Below are 18,546 nucleotides of genomic sequence, written 5' to 3'. Positions count from 1 at the left end.
TTCAGTTGTTTCATACCTGAGCTTTTTTTTTTTTTTTTTTTTTTTTCATCTTTAATGGGGCACCTGGGTGGCTCAGTGGGTTAAGCCTCTGTCATGTCAGAAAACATGGTTCATCATGTTCAGTTGTTTCATACCTGAGCTTTTTTTTTTTTTTTTTTTTTTTCCATCTTTAATGGGGCACCTGGGTGGCTCAGTGGGTTAAGCCTCTGTCTTCAGCTCTTGTCGTGATCTCAGGGTCCTGGGATCGAGCCCTGCATGGGGCTCTCTGCTCAGCAGAGAGCCTATTTCCCCCCTCTCTCTGCCTACTTGTGATCTCTATCTCTCTGTCAAGTAAATAAATAAAATTAAAAAAAAAAAAAAAAGAATTCACACCCTGCGTGGTCATCTGGTTTCCTGCTATTTCAGTCCCTTATCCTACTGCCTCCTTCTTCGGGTTACATGATCATAGTGCTTCCTGATGTCTAGCATTGCTCTCTTTCATATTCCTTCCATAGACAACTTTTTTATATCCAAGATTTTTATATCCAAGTTTATTCTGCATTCCTACTAAATTCCTTTATATCAATTTACAAATTTCACAGAATGTGTGTAATTTTTTGTCATTTTTTTTTTTCCCCTAGAATTCTTCCCTGCTTGGTCACCCTTTCCCTCCTAGTGTTCCTCCTGTTCTCAGCCCCCTCCAGAGAGCACAGCTTCTTGGAGGAGCACAGGTAAGCCTGTGATGAGCCCAACCCATGAAGAGCTCTCTTGCTTTCCTAACATTCATAGGTAATACCTCTCTTTGCTGTTAATCAGTCTCTACTGCCTCTTATTTTATTCCTTCACTTTTTCAAACAAAGTTATTGATGGAAATAGTATTCACTTTTTTGTGGATAAAAGCAAGAGGCTTGCTGATTCACTAAATCTGAGATCTTGTCCCTCTTTCTAGCTACCGCCTGGACGGATGTCTCCCAGCCAGTTTGCACGGGTCCCTGGATTTGTTGGTAGTCCGCTTGCTGCCATGAATCCCAAGTTGCTGCAAGGGCGAGTAGGGCAGGTGCTTCCCCCAGCACCTGGCTTCCGTGCCTTCTTTAGCGCTGCGCCCCCTGCCGCTCCGCCGCCTCCGCAGCAGCACTCCCCTGGTCCAGGGCCTCACCTGCAAAACCTAAGGTGTGCAAACTAATGCCACTCTTTACCCATCAATCGCCCAAGGCTCTTTATCAGTGAGGCTTCCATGTCTGCAAGGGATGTGTTTTGAGATGTTACTGGATCTTCTTCTTGTCAGACACAAAAGTGTTTGACAGTCTCCAGGCATTCTTATGAATTAACATTTTCCTAAAGTCACATGCTTCCTGTGTAATTTGCATATTGCTAATCACCCCTTTATTTCTTCTAACCTTTCTTAGGTCTCACTTTATATCCATTTTATAAACATCCGCATGCACAAAGTACTTATTATGTAACAAGAATTACCAAATGCTAAGGACTAGAGATGTAGATGCTGAGATGTCAGCTCATCTTGGTGGTAGCCAAGTTGCTCACTTCTAATCTGGTTTTATAATAGGGGTTCAAGTTTCTGCTTCTAGTGAGATTGTATTTTATTACATGTCATATAGTATCAGGATTCCTCAGAGAAACAGAACCAATGAAGTATTTGTATATATACACATGTACATATGTATATATGCACATACATTTTTCTTTATATAATGAAAAGATTTATTTTAAGAAATGGCTAAGGAAATCCATAAAGCAGGCCAGGAAAGTGCAAGTTCAGATAAGAGTTGAACTTGCATTCTTGAGTCTGAAATTTGTAGGTTAGGTTGGCAGGTTGGAAGCTCAGGCAGCACTTCTGTGTTTCAGGCTTGAGGCAGAATTGCTTTGTGTCTGGGAAATAGCAGGTTTTTGTGCTTAGTGCCTTCAACTGGTTGGGTGAGGCCCACCCACATTTTCAAAAGTCCTCTTTTTCCTTATTTCTTAATAACAATATTATTGTTAGACCGGTGTTTGACCAAACAACTGGGCATTACAGCCTATGGCCAAATTGACATAAAGTGACTATCACACATAGATTTTCAGTGTGATTCCCAAATAGTTGAAACTAAACACATTAAATCTTTTGAGACTTCTGTTTATAGTTAGGAGGAAGAAGAAAATAGTTACACTGCTTCCCTGCGAATTCACTCAAATTTTATGGTCCTCTTCTTAGGAGTTGAGAATTAGTCTTGGTAGAATACATGTAAAAGTACTACAGTCTTTTCCTTCTGAAAGATCTGAGGATAGACTTGTGTATTCCCTTCAGTGCGCTGTGTGAGGTTAGCCTGTATTGACAACATTCTCTAAAACTTCAGATCACAGAACAACAGAATTAAAAACTTTTCCCTTTTTTTTTTATTAGATCTCAGGCCCCAATGTTTAGACCAGACACGACTCACCTCCATCCACAGCACCGTCGGCTCTTGCATCAGAGACAGCAGCAGAGCAGAAAGTAAGGACTCATCCTGCTCCTTGGTGGTTTCTTAATTCAAATTTTCCTTTTTTACAGTGTAACAAGGTGCTACTTATTTAGTTTACTCTTTAAGTAAATTTAATTAGTACTAAGTTTATTTTACTGGTAAAGAAGATCATATGTGCTGTCATGTTATGCTTTTGTTACACTAGCTTGCTTTATTTATTTATTTATTTTCATTTTTGGTCGGGGGAGAAGAGAATCTTAAGCAGGCTCCACACCCAGGACAGAGCCCCACAAAAAGCTCACTCACAACTCTGAGATCATGACATGAGCCAAAATAAAGAGCCAGACGCTTAAACAGTTGAGCCACCCAAGTGCCTTGATACACTGGGTTTAAATGACAAGATTTTTTATCAACTAATTTCTAAGATTCTATAAATTTGTTTATTGTACATCAGAAATATAATATAGATACGATTTTTTAAGTCATTTTTATACTCTTAACTACCTTTGTTTATCACCTCAGCTCAGAGGTGACCTTGAAATAAATGGCTAGGTTTGTATTTCGGTCTTACGTAAAGCCAGCAGTCACTCTGTTTTTGCCTGTAATCTAATGTTTATTTAACAGATGCAAATATGTACTTATGTGTGCAGCCCCGGCTGCATATCGGGCACTGTGGTAGGTTTGGGGGACTGAAAGAAGAACGAGGTATGTCAAAGTCCTGCCTTCATGGGGTTGAGGTTCTATAATCGCTCATAAACCAAAAATAGAAAATTAAACATAACTTTGAGGTTTCTTTAACCTTCAGTTTTATGGTTCTATGTGTGTAATTCCTTCTCACTTTCGAAGAAGCTCTAGAATATTTTTTGCAGGGGAAGAACAACATAGGCTCTTAAAATAAGACACAAAAAGTGCTAACCGTAAAGGAAAAGATTAATACATTTGACTCTTTTAAAATATGAAACTTGAGCGTGCTGGGCCCATAAAATATGAAACTTGTAGTGCCTGAAGTTAACAGTACGGTTTTATATATTTGAAAATTTCTGAAGAGGGGGGTTCTCATTTATATAAAGTGTTATTACCACCAAAAAAACCAATGGGAGATACAGAAATTCTAGTGGGTGTTGAATATATCTATTATCTTATGTGTGGTGATGGTAAGGCAAGTGTTTGCATGTCCAGACTTACAAAATTGTACACATTAAATATGCACAGTTCTTTGTATGTCAGTTACACCTCAGTAAAGCTGATATGACTTTGCTTATATGTGGAATTTAAGAAGCAAAACAAAAGAACAAAGGAAAAAAGAGACAAAAACTCTTAACTATAGAGAACAAACAGATGGTGACCAGAGAGCAGGGTGGGTGGGGGATGGGTGAAATAGATGATGGGGATTAAGAGTACAATTATCATGGTAAGCACCAAGTAACATTTAAAACCATTGAACCATTATATTGTACACCTTAAACTCAGAGGAAAAAAAAAATTTCAAGCTTGCTTATAATCAGGAAAATACAGATTAAAATTAGATAGCTATTTTACCTCATCAGACAAGTAAAATTTGAAATGTCTCAATACTCATTATTGGCAAGAATATTCGTTAGTCTCAGCCTCGTGTAAAGGAATTAGGCAGTAAATAATAAGGTTGAAAACATGGATACACCACATGCTGGCGGTTCTTTTTGGTGTATGCTTGGCTATGCTGTCAACACAGATAAATGTGAGGAGTGTAACATTGAATAAGAAGCAAGGGGCAGACTTAACATGTCCAGTAGCATTTATGTAAAAGTTAAAGGCACACAGAATAATACCGTATAATATTTAAAGATGGATACATGAGTCATGAGTCTTAAAAATATTGCAAGGAGGGGTGCCTGAGCGGCTCAGAGGGTTAAGCTTCTGACTCTTGGTTTTGGCTCAGGTCATGGTCCCCAATTGTGAGATCGAGCCCCACATCAGTATCCATACTCAGTGTGGAAACTGCTTGAGTTTCTCTCTCTTTCTCTCTCTCTCTCCCCCTCTCCCCCTCTTCGTGCTCCCTCCTACACACACATGGGCACAGAATGTCTCTTTTTCTCTCAAATAAATAAAATCTTTGTAGAAAAAAAAAACATTTCAGGGGGAATTCATACAAAGTCAGGATAGTGGTTCTTCTGGGAAGGAAGGGAGGCGGGAACCCAGGATCCAGACAGGGTACAAAAGGGCCTTAACTAAATACAACAGTATGTTGCTTTAATACTGCTCTTTAAAACCCTGAGGCAAATTGGGGCAACTAAATTTTTTTCTTTTTTTTCCACTAAGTCTAGGTGGTGGATAAATGAATGTTTATTGTGGGCTTTTCTCTATGTTTGAAGTACTTCATAATTTTTCTGCAAGTTAAAAAAAAAATGTATAGACTGTGAGTCAAATTGGCCTGCGTTCACATCTCTTTGGCCTCGGTTTGTTGTCTTCAGTGGAGAAAATCAAACCGCCTACCTCTTAGGGTTGTTGCAGGGCCTAAACAGAAGTCCGTGGGTGAGAGTGCGCAGCACAGGTGATGAGGCACTCAGGTCTCCGGGTTATTTTTTTCAGTGTATATCGCATAGCTCTTTGTTCTCCGACGTGATTAAGATTCAGTTCTTTTCACTTTGTTAACGAAAGCAAAGTGGAATCTTTTTTTAACCGGCGGGGCTTGTTCCTGTGTTGTTACAAGGCCTAATGAATACTGTGACTTGGAGTGAATGCGCCCCTGTGTTTGTTTTCAGTCAGCATCGCAGTCTCAATGGTGCTGGAGACAGAGGAAGTCACCGGAGCAGTCATCAAGACCATCTCCGAAAGGATCCCTATGCCAATCTCATGCTGCAGCGAGAGAAGGATTGGGTCTCTAAAATCCAGATGATGCAGCTGCAAAGCACTGATCCCTACCTGGACGATTTCTATTACCAGGTAGACAACCATTCAGTCCCTTACTCTGGGGAGGCGCTCAGAGAGATACTGGTAGACCTACATACTGACAGAATCTGCTTTTGATGTAGTTTTCAATTGGGTAAGAATTGACTAAGCAAATTCTGTCCTCTTCTGAAGCTGGAGAGCCTCTCAGTGTTCACTAGAAGGTTTCTATGTTTGCCTCTTATTCTTTACAGAGGCTCTCGGGCCAATGTTTTGAAATCTCTTTGGCATCAATAATCTGGTTTTCTCAGTTAAACATATTGGCAGTCTAACTTTAAAGATATTTCCATTGATGTTGGGCTTTTCTGTAGGCTGGGATTTTTTGAGAAGTAAATATCTGGCAGTCTAGCAAAAATTAAAGATCGATGCATATGTAGAGTCCCAGTTGTTGCTGCCGCCAGTATAATCACGTATGATAAAGAGCAGCGGTACTCTGGGCTTGTGTTGCAACTGAAATCATCTTCGTGTGGTAGAATTACTTTGAAAAACTGGAGAAACTGTCAGCTGCTGAAGAAGTACAAGGCGAAGGCCCGAAGAAGGAGCGCACCAAACTCATTACCCCACAGGTGGCCAAACTGGAGCACGCGTATAAGCCAGGTGAGGTCCTTACCCCTAGGCCCACAATAAAAGAAATTCAACCTGCTGCCCATACGATAAATAGAAATAGATGTGGAGACAACTGGATACAGACGTTCAAAGCTCATTCGTAAGGACCATTGTCCTTAAATGCAGAGGTCTGCCTTTATTGCGTGGAATGAGTGGTTTAGTAGATGGACTTGTAAATCCTTCACTGCTTGGAATGCCTTAACTTCTAATTTTTTTTTTTTTTTTAAGATATTTATTTATTTATTTATTTGGCAGAGAGAGAGACACAGCGAGAGAGGGAACACAAGCAGGGGGAATGAGAGAGGGAGAAGCAGGCTCTGTGATCCCAGGATCATGACCTGAGCAGAAGGCAGACGCTTAGCTACTGAGCCACCCAGGCGCCCTGAGATTCCTTAACTTTTTAAAATGTGTTATAATTTCTAGTATCCCTGTAATAAAAGGGAAATACTTCAGATTTTTATTACCATTGCAACCAAAGAATGGGAAAAGATAGATTTGGGTAAGAGATCACATTAGATAACATAGATTTCTGTACTGAACCATTAGACTGTGAGGAAAGAATATAGACCATAGAGGTCTTAGAAAGCTGCCTGCTTACACTGCTGAGTTACTTGTTGAAAATGCTTTGTCCTTACAGTGCAGTTTGAGGGCTCTTTGGGAAAGCTTACAGTCTCCAGTGTGAATAACCCCCGAAAAATGATCGATGCCGTTGTGACGTCTCGGAGTGAGGATGATGTAAGTGTCAGCACAGCCGTGTGTTCAAGAAACTCTGGGTTGTCCCTGGTGCCTAGGGGTCACCGTGGGAGGGAATCAGGCTCAATGGAGTTGTTTGTCGTGTGACTGGGAGCTTCCTCACCACATGTCCCGGCGTTCTGGTTTCCTGCAGGTGGGCTGAGGTGCTGACACATTCCTCAACAGCCAGGCTAGACTTGGGGCGGCAGGAGTCTTTTAACTGAGTAACCGGCTGCAAACAGCACTGGGCTATTCATTCCAGTTTCAAAAACTACCATTTTCTGTGTGTTTTAAGATTTTCCTGTGATAGTCTGCATCTTTACTACATTCTGTAATTACCTTGTGTCCACCTGTAAATTCAGTTTAATAGTCTGTGTGGGTTAATTCAGTCTGCTCTGTAACCTTCATCCAGTTAGTCTTGGTTTAGATTACTAACTTTCAAAGAGTTAAGATTTTTTTCACAGTATTGTCACAAGTGGAAGTACATATGCATACTTAGAAAGTTATTTTTAACAGAGGTTAAGAATTCACACTGAGTAGTCTTGTCTTTTTTTTTTAGGAGACAAAAGAAAAACAGGTTCGGGACAAGAGACGAAAAACCCTTGTCATAATTGAGAAAGTAAGTTTAGAATTTGTTGCTGTAGTTAGTTTCAAATAAGGAACTGTCACATAGATGTGATACTCAAGAAGTGGAAAAGTGAGCAGTCGGTGTTCTGTGATTTTAATTAGTGAATATGTTCTTCTTATGTGTCTGTTATGTACCAGAGCACACTAGAAAAGAGTGTGCCGTGCCTCACCTCTGGCTTCATGGAAAGAACACTGCAGTTGCGGTGAGAAGTCTTGGGTCTTTGTCCAGGCTTGGTCAGTTAACCACTAAGTGTTTGGGAGCAGGTCACCTTTCTAAGAAAATGAGAATAAAAATTACATTGTTCCACCTGTGAATTAATTGAGTTAACTAGGTCAGTTCACAGGTATTTCCTGGATGCTGGACACTGTGCTGGGTGCGAAGAAAAATGTGGTACTCTGTAGGCAGTTCGTTTATAAAGTGTAAATACTATGTGTCTAGGCCATAGGCATGGTGAGGAAGAGCATGGAGTATGGAACTGGGCTGCAAATCACGTCTTCTGCATTTCTAGCTGAGTCTGTGACTTGAGGCAAGCTGCTTAACCTTTCTGTGCTGCCCTCATTTTCTTCGTCCTCAACAGTGGAGATGATAACGTCCTCTCTTTCTGACTGGGTTGTGGAGAGTGTCTTGTGAATGAGTATAAGCGTAGTGCCTAGAACAGTGCCTGGCACCCAGGAGTAAAATTACTACTGTGTTTATAGATAGAAGGCATCACTTGAAGCAGCGATGCCGATCTTTCTGTTATAATGCTGTTCTTGCTGCTGGAAGGTTTGCAAAGGGTGTAATCATTCACTGTCCTCACCTCCTGGGTTAGTGGTCAGGAGGGACAACAAAGAGAGAGGAATTCTTTAAGTTCTTTCATTATGTTTTTCTGGATTCAAAAGAGCACCTTTTTCCTCTGTCTTACTACAGTTCGTCTTCACTCTTTTGTCTTTACCTGGTGGTCTTAAACTGTGAAATTGTTTATCAAATACTCTGATCCTGACCCAGCATGCTGTGGCCTGCTTTGTGTCTCACTTAGACCTATAGTTTACTCCTGGATGTGGAGGATTATGAAAGGCGGTATCTCCTAAGTCTAGAAGAAGAGCGACCTGCCCTGGCGGATGAAAGAAAGCACAAAATTTGTAGCATGTATGACAACTTAAGGGGGAAATTGCCTGGACAAGAGAGGTAAGAATTGTACACTTGGAGGGGCACGTGAGACCAGCTGGACTCCTTACTTGGCTGACCTGAGCTTTCCACATTTCTGTCTTTTGGATATCTTCTTACCATCCCAGGAAGCTCAGAGTCTATCCTTCCAGCCGAACTCAAATGCCACGTCATATAAAGCATTTCATAATCCTTCTCGGCCAGGAAAACAATCTCTTTATTCCGTATTCATTTATTTGGTACCTACCTATTCACTCTCTGAGAGGAACTATCCTGGGCACTGGACACATAGTGGGGAGCATGATTTGGTGTCTGCATTTGAGCCTATAGGTTGTACTTGCTTTGTGTTTTATTCCAGCCTGTTCAGTCTTTTAATCTTCATGTAGTCTCTTCTACTAAGTTGGAAAGTACAGACATTTATACTTTCTTGGAATTTCCATAGAATGCTTATACACTATCTTAGCCAATCAGTCTTCCAGTGGGGACTGAGCTCCTTAATGTATCCTTTTATCTGTATCTGGCATCTGTCCCACCCAGGATCTTGCAAACAGTAAATGTTCTATAAATCCCAAGTGTTTATTTGATGAGTGTAAGAGGACTCTGTCCCGAAAACTCCCCTCTCCTTTGCCCATGCAAAAGAATTGGTGATTCTTCTAAGCCAGGACACACACAAACCAGAACATAAGAATAAACCCCTTCTTTTCAACACACCATTTCTGGAGTCAGGCGGACAGGCAACTGGTTGAATAAAGGTGGGCTTTCCTTAGCTGGGGATGTTATGGGGCCATCAAATCAACGTAGTTGAAGTATATCTATTGAGATAGAAAATTGTCTTTAAGAAGTTGTCCAGTGAAGAAAGCCTAGTACAAAGCCATGTGAATTCTCTGGACTCTTTTTTGTTGTTTTTTTTGTTGTTGTTTTTGTTTTAATGAAAAAAATACACAGTCAGTGAGCACACAGATCTAACAGCGTTTCTTAAAAATGGTAGCAATAGGGGCGCCTGGGTGACTCAGTTAAGTACCTGCCTTCGGCTCAGGTCACTTGGGATCGAGTCCTGCATCAGGCTCCCTGCTCCATAGGGAGCCTGCTTTTCCTCTCCCTCTGCCACTGTCCCTGCTTATGCTCTCTTGTGCTCTCTCTGTCATACAAGTAAATTTTTGAAAAATGTTAACAGTATAAAGTTAATTGTGAAATGATTGTTTTTGTATTCTTTTTGCTTATGTATGTTTTCAGATTTTGCTGTATTAACCATGTTGTATGTCTAGTTACATAGTACTTAAATGAACATCTGTAGTTTGAACAAGTCTATTTTATGTACGTTTGTGAAGATGATTTTCTACATTTGTGAAACTTGAAAAATGACTTACTGTTTGGTAGAGAGTTGAGGAAGTAATTCCCATTATTTTGTAGCACAGGTCATCATAGGGTGAAAATGCGCACAGCATGTTCATTCAGTAACATGTAAGAGGAGAAAAAGGACGTGTTAAATAGTTCCTGCTGACCTAAGTGAGCATTTCCTTCCCCTGCAGGCCAAGTGATGACCACTTTGTACAGATCATGTGTATCCGAAAAGGGAAGAGAATGGTTGCCCGTATTCTTCCTTTCCTCTCCACAGAGCAAGCAGCTGACATTCTCATGACAACAGCCAGGAATCTCCCTTTCCTTATCAAGAAGGATGCACAAGATGAGGTGATCCCCCATGTGGGACTTCTTTCCTTTGGGTCTTCATAGTTGATAAGGTTTCTAGAATCCAAATTTCATTCCCTCCCCTCTTCCTGTTTCTCTTGTTTTGTCTAACCTTCAACAGTAGGATTTGACTGTTTAAAGCAAAACTCTACTCTAGGACTATACTTTTTATCCCATTTTTGCTCTAACAGACCAAGTTCCTAAACTGAGGAAAGCAGTAATCCCATCGTATTTGTCACAGTCATGAAGCTGTGTTGTGTATCAGAATTTCTTGGGAGACAGATAATTCAGTCCTACTCCAAACATTCTGAATCAGAATTTACAGAGGAAAGGTCAGGGCTTCTGTATCTGTAAGAGAATCCCCAGCTGAATCCAGCTGATGCTTACTAAAATTTAGAGATGTATGGTCTTGGTTACTTTGCTGGATGTAAAGTATTCACTGGACTGTTGTCAGGAGCTTAACATTTAGCTGCATATTTAGTTGAATGGTATGCTACAGGAATCAAGTCAGTGCTCGTAAATAACATTTATTGAGATCTAAACTAGGCTGGACTTTAAAACATGATTTTCAAGTTTATAAGTAAACTCTTGGTAAGAACTGCTCTCTAATTTCCCTTGTCCCAACACTTGAAAGATTAGCGCTATTTAGAATCATTCTAGAAGTTCAGAGCAAGCAATTGAAAAGGGAGTACAACAGGTAGTTCCTACTTAGTGTGAGGTTCAGAATGTTGGAACTTACGAGAGTGAGCCTCTCACAACAGGTGATGCTTGATCAGTAACCAGCTGGTGATGATCCACAGAAAACGTGATTCCAGGATACCATGTAGGTAGTATGGCATGAAAGTTGAAAATTACTCCCTCTGAAATCATAGTGAGTTGAAAAAGTCCTTTGAAATTGTAGCACCGGCAGAAGAAATTAATGCAAAGTTGAGGCCTCATGTGGAAAAGTGAAACGGGATGAGACAAATATGTTTCTTAAAGATCTTTAAGAAGGAAAAATGGGTTGGAAGAAAGTTTAAGGATTTGAGGTTTATCCTAGAAAATGGAAGCCAGACAAAAACCAGCAGCTTCCTTAGAGCATACAGATTATTGTAGGTCATGGGGTGAATGCTCGGTCCTAGAGGAACTCATCAGTGGAAATAATTTTGGGAAAGCTTTATTCATTCAGTAAATATTTATTAAATATTTATTACATGTCTATGTACCAGGAGCTATTTTGGGTCTTAGAAATATAGCGTGTAGGGCTAGGAGCTTGGAATTCAAAGACGTCTGCCTTAGTGGAAGGGCCTGCTAGTGAGGAAAACTTGGTTAATTATAGGGGTGGAGTTTCTGTCTATGTGTGTTAAAGAGTAATAGACTACATCCCTGAATACCATTTCTTGAAGCAATAACTGGTTGCACGTCTGAGGCCTAAGATATACAAGGTAATCCTAGAATATCTTGTACTAGAAAGTAAGGAAGCTAAAAGATTACTAGGGTCCCATGTGAAAGATGCACAGACAAAGCTGAAGGAACTCCTGTTGGCCAAAAATGGGGTCATTTGCTTCAGAAAGAAAAATTACAGCAGTGGATTGAAATATATCAAATATTTTGAACTTAATGATACCAAAAAATATTTAATCACCTTCAGAGATTGCTAGGCCATCAACTCATTATTCTAAAAATGGGTATATAGGGAAAAGACTCAAACATTTATCCTGCCTTTTCATTACAACTAAATATCATGGTAACCAGAAATTTGATAATAGAAAGTTCTTCCTAGAAGAGTTTCAGCTAATAAATGCAAAAGAAATGATAAAATTAGAAAATCTCCAATTTACAATACCTAATGGAAAAGCAGTCAGTCAGTCAGTCTGGACAGCAGTCCTTACTGGTGCAAAAGGCATCAGGTTAAAGGTGAATAGGGAATCTAATGTTGGTTGGGGCAGCAAACAAATGATTACCATCTAAGAAGGGGGACAGCCAGACACTGGGTGCTTCTTGACGTAATGCAGGAGTGAGCATACAGATCTATCCACGAAGTTTTCTTACCCTTGCCTTTTAAGTTCAGTAAAATGAACTTAAACATTTTATTAAACCTCTGATTCTAACCATCAGTTTTTATTGAAAAGACAGAGGGTAGCAGAACCTGTTAAGTGACACCACAGAGGTGCAGTTAGCCAGATCCAAACTGTGGAATGTCAGCAACCAAATAGCATGAGAAAAGAAGATAGGCAGTGGGCAAGGGACCACCAGTTCACAGATGTTGAAAGCTTTACCAGCCAGATGGTATGTATGGGTCCTATTGGAATCATGATTAGAATAAATCAGTTGCTAAAAGATCTTTTTGAGACAACTGGAGAAAATGAATATGGAGGAGATATTAGGTGATATTGAGGAACGGCTGTTAATTTTGTTAAGTGAGAGAATTTGTTAGAAATACAAGCTGAAGTATTTATGAACGAAAGGATAGGATATATAGGAGGAACAGATTTAATTTTAATAAGATTGGTAGAATGTGGATGATTTAATTATCAAAGCTGGGTGATGGGTACACAGACTTCATTATACTCTTATGAGGGATTAAAACTGCTTTTGTTGTTCAAGCTTTGTTTCTTTAGAGTGGTAGATCACTAGAAGTCTACTCTCCATCTTTGAATGCCATCTGAAGTAAAAACCAGCTGTCACTTTTTACACCATGGGCACTGAGTGCTGGAAGCACTTGATTTCCTTTCCTGTGTTAGAGCCTAGTTAACATTGGTAGCACTGTGTTTTAACCTTTCAGTCTGGGCCTCATGACAAAAAGGACTGAATGACTCGCAGGCCAGAATTCAACAGCCTTGGATTCTGGTTCTCACTGCTAGCTATGGAACTCTGAATGGCGAGCATCTGCTCGCTTAGCTTGCCTAATAGCTGCAAAATCTATCATTTTCCACTTCCTCACTGAGCCTCTATAAAGATCAGACAAGAGCCAGTTAAGTTTAAAAGTACATCAGGGTAGTTCCACGGCGCTCAGGATTTACCGGTCTCAGAGTCCTTCTCACAGTGTATTGAAATTGCCAGTTTACTCATGACTCCCCACTCAACTGTACATCCCTGCAGGCCTGGACTGTTTACCACTTCACTGTAGCCCACGATGCCTGACACACTGTAGACATTGAAATATTTGTGGGATGAAGCCAAATACTGGTGTTTTATCATGAATCTTGCCATTTGAGAAGTGATTTTACAACCTTGATTCACACAAGTCATGTTTCCTGTGCAAATGGAATTTTTAAAGTTCTCAGTAGACACCTCAGAACCCACTGTGGAGACTCCAAACCTGCTAGATTTGACAGCCCTTTTGTGTTAAATCTTGCCTGAGGCCATTTGAGGGTGCCCCTGGGCATCCTCCTGTCCATGTCCGTTGATGCAGGCTAAGTGAAGTCACGGTTGCCAGGACGTAATGCTTTTCTTCATTTTTTTGTAGGTGCTGCCATGCTTACTGAGTCCCTTCTCTCTGCTCCTGTATCACCTTCCGTCAGTGACTGTCACCAGCCTTCTGCAACAGCTCATGAACCTACCTCAAAGCGCAGCTGCACCAGCACCCTCCAACCCTCACCTCGCTGCTGTGCTCCAGAACAAGGTGCTCGCACCCTCTTAGGTCCCTGAACGTGGCCAGCCTTCTAGATTTGAGTTACAGATACAGATACTGGCTGCTGTGGCAACTTGTAAAAAGGTTTCTTTCAGGAGTGCCTGGGTGGCTCAGTGGGCTAAGCGTCTGCTCTTGGTTTCAGCTCAGGGTTGTGAGATGGAGCCCTGTATCTGGCTCTGTGCTCAGTGCAGAATCTGCTTAAATCTCTTTCTCCCTCTGCCCCTTCTTCCCTTGTATGTGTGTGCCCACACAAGGCCTATCTCTCTGTCTCAGTCTCCAAAATAAATCATTCAGTCTTTTTTGGAAAAGGTGTCTCTTGGCCAGGAGTAGAGCCTCTGACAGAGGAGAGCCTCTGACACTAGGCATTAAACGCCTAGTGTCAGAGGCTAGAAATAAGTGGTTTCAACAAAATGGGATTTTTCTCTCACTTGGAGTGGCTTTGGCATAGTGTCTGCGTGTCATCAGGGATATAGGCTTCTTTGGCTCGCCTTCTCCACAGCCTCAGCGGTGGCTGTCACCCTCATGACTTCGCTGGCTCCACTCTGCTTCAGGAAGAGAGGTGCCTGCAGAGGGGCCAAGCGTGTAGATTAGCTGTCTGCCTTGTTGGGATGTTTTCCAAGAGTTACAACCAACAACTTCTGCTTAATTTCAGTGGCCAGGTTTTCCTTACGTGCCACACATAAGTGCAAAGAGGGCTGGAAAACATCTTTGCGTTCACACCACTGTAATCTCAGATAAAATGCAAGTACTGACGTGAGGAAGGAAACAGGTAGCCTGCACTCTGACTCTTAAGACCGTAAATAGGAGAACATCTTGTCCCATGTTTCATCTACGTCAGATTCATGATCCAGAGACTTGCTGGGGACGTGTAACGTAGAAGAGAGAACATGAGCTTTCAGAGCAGCTTTCCATTCCTTGCCTGCCAGTCTCCAGGTTTGTGACACTGAACACATTCTTTCACTTTGCTGAGCCAGTTTCCTGACTTGGAAGGTGACAAGGGTGATTTCAGAGCTGTCCTTTTACTCAGATGAGCCTACTGCTGTGATAGTTCAGCGTAATGCCCTTGCTCAGTGGGCACTTGTGTGAACACAGTGTGAAAGTCAAGGCCTCTTTCCCCCGACACCTGAAAACCTGCCAAAGCAGGACTCAAGGGCAGTTGAGAGGTGATAGAGGTGGGGTTTCTGGAGTGACAGGCTGTGGGCCTTCTGCATTACTCGGGCTCTGAGTTTAATGTTGATAAAAGCAATAGAAAGCCACAAGGTCAGACAAGTGATTGTATGTGTAGCCCAGTGTTGTTTTTCTGACAGTGACATGAGGGTTCTCCTCTGTGAGGTGAGCTCAGAAACGTGGGTTCCCTTCAGATCCACTGTTGCTGTGATTGATACATTTAATCTTGGGCTGCTTGTTGCTGTTTGTGTTCCGTTCTGTGCCCCTTTAGACCACGTGTTTCCTGCGAGTACTGCCCATGAATAAAACAAATCTTTAATTTCTAGAGCAGGTTGCTTAAATTTTAATAGTCCTACATATATGAATGTATCTGTGCATCCCTTCTCTGCTCTGAACGTCTTACCTAAAACTTTATCTGTCCGCTAGGGATGTGTTATGGAAATTTTGTTAAGGGAACTTTTTCAGGAGATTCAAGGAAGTCTCTTCATAGCCTAATCGTTTCAGTCACTTCTCTTTGTACACTTCTCATTTTCCCACCGGTCTTCACATCTTTTTTCTTAATTCAAATATCAAGCTATTTAATGTTTTTTCTTTCTCTGTGAACTTTAATATTCTGTATCAAAGTTTATCTTTGACTTTTTTTAATCCATTTCTGTTTTAGTAAATGCAAGAAAAACTAAATCCCACATTATCTGTGGCAGGGAAAAAATTTCATCTCACTTTGGGGTGGGGAAGCGCAGAGGACGCTTGGCCCTGGGATTTCCCCTTTTTGTTGGTAATGCTGTTGCTGCTCTGCCTGAAGTAAAGCCAGGAGAAGGACACGCCCTCCCAGCTCATGTCTGATGTTTGCTGACGCCAGAGCACAGCAGCGGAGTCATTGTGGGCTAGTGCTGGGATCCCCTCAGTGCGGGTGGAGGATCAGGAGCTAAGTTGCATTCCCTCTCTCTCCTCTTGTAGTTTGGCCTGTCACTGCTCCTCGTCGTCCTGAGCCGTGGGGAAGACCTCCAGAGTTCAGACCCCACTACCGAATCAAAACAGAACAACCAGTGGTCAGTCCGGGCTGTGTTTCTTCTTTCACATTCTTTTAGATCATTGTTTATTCTTTTTCTCATATTGTTCTTATGTGTCGTTAACGGTTTTTCTTTCAGGACAGAGGTGATGTTCATGGCAACCCGAGAACTTCTGCGGATTCCCCAAGCAGCCCTGGCCAAGCCAATCTCTATACCCACAAACCTGGTGTCCCTCTTTTCTCGCTATGTTGACCGACAGAAACTGAACTTGCTGGAGACAAAGCTGCAGTAAGTCTGAAACAGGAGAGTTCCACATCTTACTAAAGTTGGCACTTTAAACATTATAATGAGGAGATCAGGGGCATAAAACTGAATTTAGTGGAAGACCTTAAAGACTTGTATCAACTGCGTGAGTATCTACTAGATACGAGATGCTATACGGGGTACAGAAGCACCCTTGAGTTCAGTAAGGAAAGGTAGAGATACTGTAGGTGTTTTGTTGAGAGAATTCTAACAAGGATGTAACTTTAATGCAAAATATTGCCTTCTGTTTTAACTCATTTATACAAGTTTCCTTTCTCTCTTTCTTTATACCCATAGGCTAGTTCAGGGGATCCGATAAAAGATCTCCAAATGTGTCCTGTACCTCCTTTTGGCTGCCACCTGCACTGCCGCCTCACAATGGAGTGTTTTTAATGAGGGAGGGAAGGTAGCTTATTTCCCAGAGCGTCTTGTGGGACCGATTCCTGTCACCAGGGGTCGGCTCCCAGTGCCAGATGTTTCCCCACTGCTCTGTGGAATTTGGCTGGGTGGTACTTCGGCTGGTTCCTTCTGACCTTCTGTGTTACAGTTCTGCATGTCCTGCTTTTCCTCAATTCTTCTCAATTTTGCATTTTCTTTGCCCTAGAGACGCAAATATAATCTGTCCCCTTTCCCACCCCCAGTACTCCAGTTCAGAGTAGATCGTAGCCTGCCAAAGGATTCCTTCCCTCATCCTGTTAAAGTCTTCTTTCCATTGCCCCATATTAATACAACTATAGGAGAACCAATTAAGTAGAAACCGATATATATACACATACGTATGTACGTACATATGTATGCACACACACCCCCTACACACGTTCACGTGGTCTCCAGAGGATCCTTAAAGAACGAGTTTTAGATTGAGAAATACATAGTCGACATGTCCCTCCTCTGAAATCAAACCAGCTGATGTATTTTTAATCTGTTTCTAGTCCATCTTGTAATTAGCTTGGTGGGTTCTACTTGTTTTAATATAAATACAGGGTATGCAGCACATTAATAAAATCAGAACTCGTAATTGGCTGACGCCCAGCTCTAGGCTGAGAAGTCCTGTATCTCCTCCCCGCCGTATTTCCTTTGTATCTGTCCGCCTCGGCGATACGGCACCCGGTTAAGCCCTTTTCCTGCTACAACTACAGTGCACTTGAGCCTGTCCCCTCCAGGGCGTACCAAGGTTACCCCAGATGAGCCGGACTTAGAACCTGCTTCCACAGTGTAGCGTTTGCACACTCGCTCTGTCTTCCTGAGACAACGTCAATAAAGCCATGCTTTTACTTCCCGCTTCCCCATTTTTATTTGGTGTCCTGGGTAGCAACCTCCAGAGGTAACCACGGAAGCTCAGTTCGGCTTGCTTTGCTCTGCAGGCTCCTCCACGCCACAGGCAGAAGTGCTGCCCTTCCCCTTTGTCTCCAGGTCCCTCTCCCAGGCAGCCAGGGGGGCCTGGCTCTCAGTCCTGGCGGGGACAGCGCACTGTGGTCCTTTCCACCCCTCCCCCTCTTCTGCAGCAGCCACGCAGGACAAGGGGTTTGATCTCCAGGGATTACAGCCCTCCGGAAAATTTAATCACAGTCAGTTTCACATGACTGTCCTGATGATAAACTTTTTGCTATTCTCACCTTTTCGAATGTTAGTGAGGGGACAGGTTATGATATTTAAAAAGAATCAACATTTTGCACAAACATGTCTCCTACAACAGTAAAGTCCTCCATTATAACCTGCTGTCCTTGCTCTCCATCTCTGCGTCTCCCCATTCTGGAGCCCCGGCCCCGCCAGCTGCTCCCGGTGACATGACCTAGCGTCCCTCTGCCCTTCCCTACTGACTGTTTCCACCATGCGCCTTTCCTCCCTTCCCCTCACAACTGATCAAGTGAATACTTGACTATTCTTTCTTCCTTTCTGTGCTTTATCTTTTTTGTTTGGTTCTAATTAATAAAAATTAAAGTTTCTAAATTTACATTTTTATAGGGTATTGTAAATAAAAACAAATTGTATACTTGAAGAACCGAGTGCCTGCATTTCTCTTTCTTGTGACTTCTTGGCTGAACGTGATTGCAAATGTGCCTCTAGCCTGTTTTGATGGGACTGATGGACACCTTGGTGTTGGGGACAGATGAGGAATTTACTTTTGTACTGTCGTAGGCGAGACAGATCAAAGACCTTATGTTCACATGGTGACCTTCCTTGAAAAACCTAGGTGCTTTCAGTTCTCCCCCATTCCCCCCCAACTATAAAACTACATTGTGAAGTGCGGGCACACACCGTGCAGTCCATCTGCATCCGCTCCACCTCCCGGCA

The 18,546-nt window shown here is 42.0% G+C and overlaps 1 protein-coding gene across 3 annotated transcripts in view; it reads left to right on the top strand.

Moving 5' to 3' along the window:
- PATL1 (PAT1 homolog 1, processing body mRNA decay factor) overlaps nucleotides 1-18,250 on the top strand; it is a 30,464-nt gene extending 12,214 nt beyond the window's left edge. For all 3 annotated transcript variants that reach the window (XM_082747603.1, XM_082747605.1, XM_082747604.1), the window contains 13 exons: nucleotides 621-710; nucleotides 929-1,149; nucleotides 2,378-2,467; nucleotides 5,177-5,357; nucleotides 5,834-5,957; nucleotides 6,604-6,701; nucleotides 7,258-7,317; nucleotides 8,345-8,493; nucleotides 10,002-10,161; nucleotides 13,607-13,762; nucleotides 15,896-15,987; nucleotides 16,087-16,236; nucleotides 16,549-18,250. In XM_082747603.1, coding sequence (XP_082603729.1) covers nucleotides 621-710; nucleotides 929-1,149; nucleotides 2,378-2,467; nucleotides 5,177-5,357; nucleotides 5,834-5,957; nucleotides 6,604-6,701; nucleotides 7,258-7,317; nucleotides 8,345-8,493; nucleotides 10,002-10,161; nucleotides 13,607-13,762; nucleotides 15,896-15,987; nucleotides 16,087-16,236; nucleotides 16,549-16,570 — 1,593 coding nt within the window. In that variant the 3' untranslated portion in view covers nucleotides 16,571-18,250. The remainder of the gene's footprint in view (nucleotides 1-620; nucleotides 711-928; nucleotides 1,150-2,377; nucleotides 2,468-5,176; nucleotides 5,358-5,833; nucleotides 5,958-6,603; nucleotides 6,702-7,257; nucleotides 7,318-8,344; nucleotides 8,494-10,001; nucleotides 10,162-13,606; nucleotides 13,763-15,895; nucleotides 15,988-16,086; nucleotides 16,237-16,548) is intronic.
- The last annotated feature ends 296 nt before the right edge of the window (nucleotides 18,251-18,546 follow it).

Source organism: Mustela nivalis, assembly GCF_964662115.1.
Source record: "Mustela nivalis genome assembly, chromosome: 9".
Taxonomy (NCBI): Eukaryota; Metazoa; Chordata; class Mammalia; order Carnivora; family Mustelidae; genus Mustela; species Mustela nivalis.
This window is presented reverse-complemented; position numbering and strand designations above follow the sequence as displayed.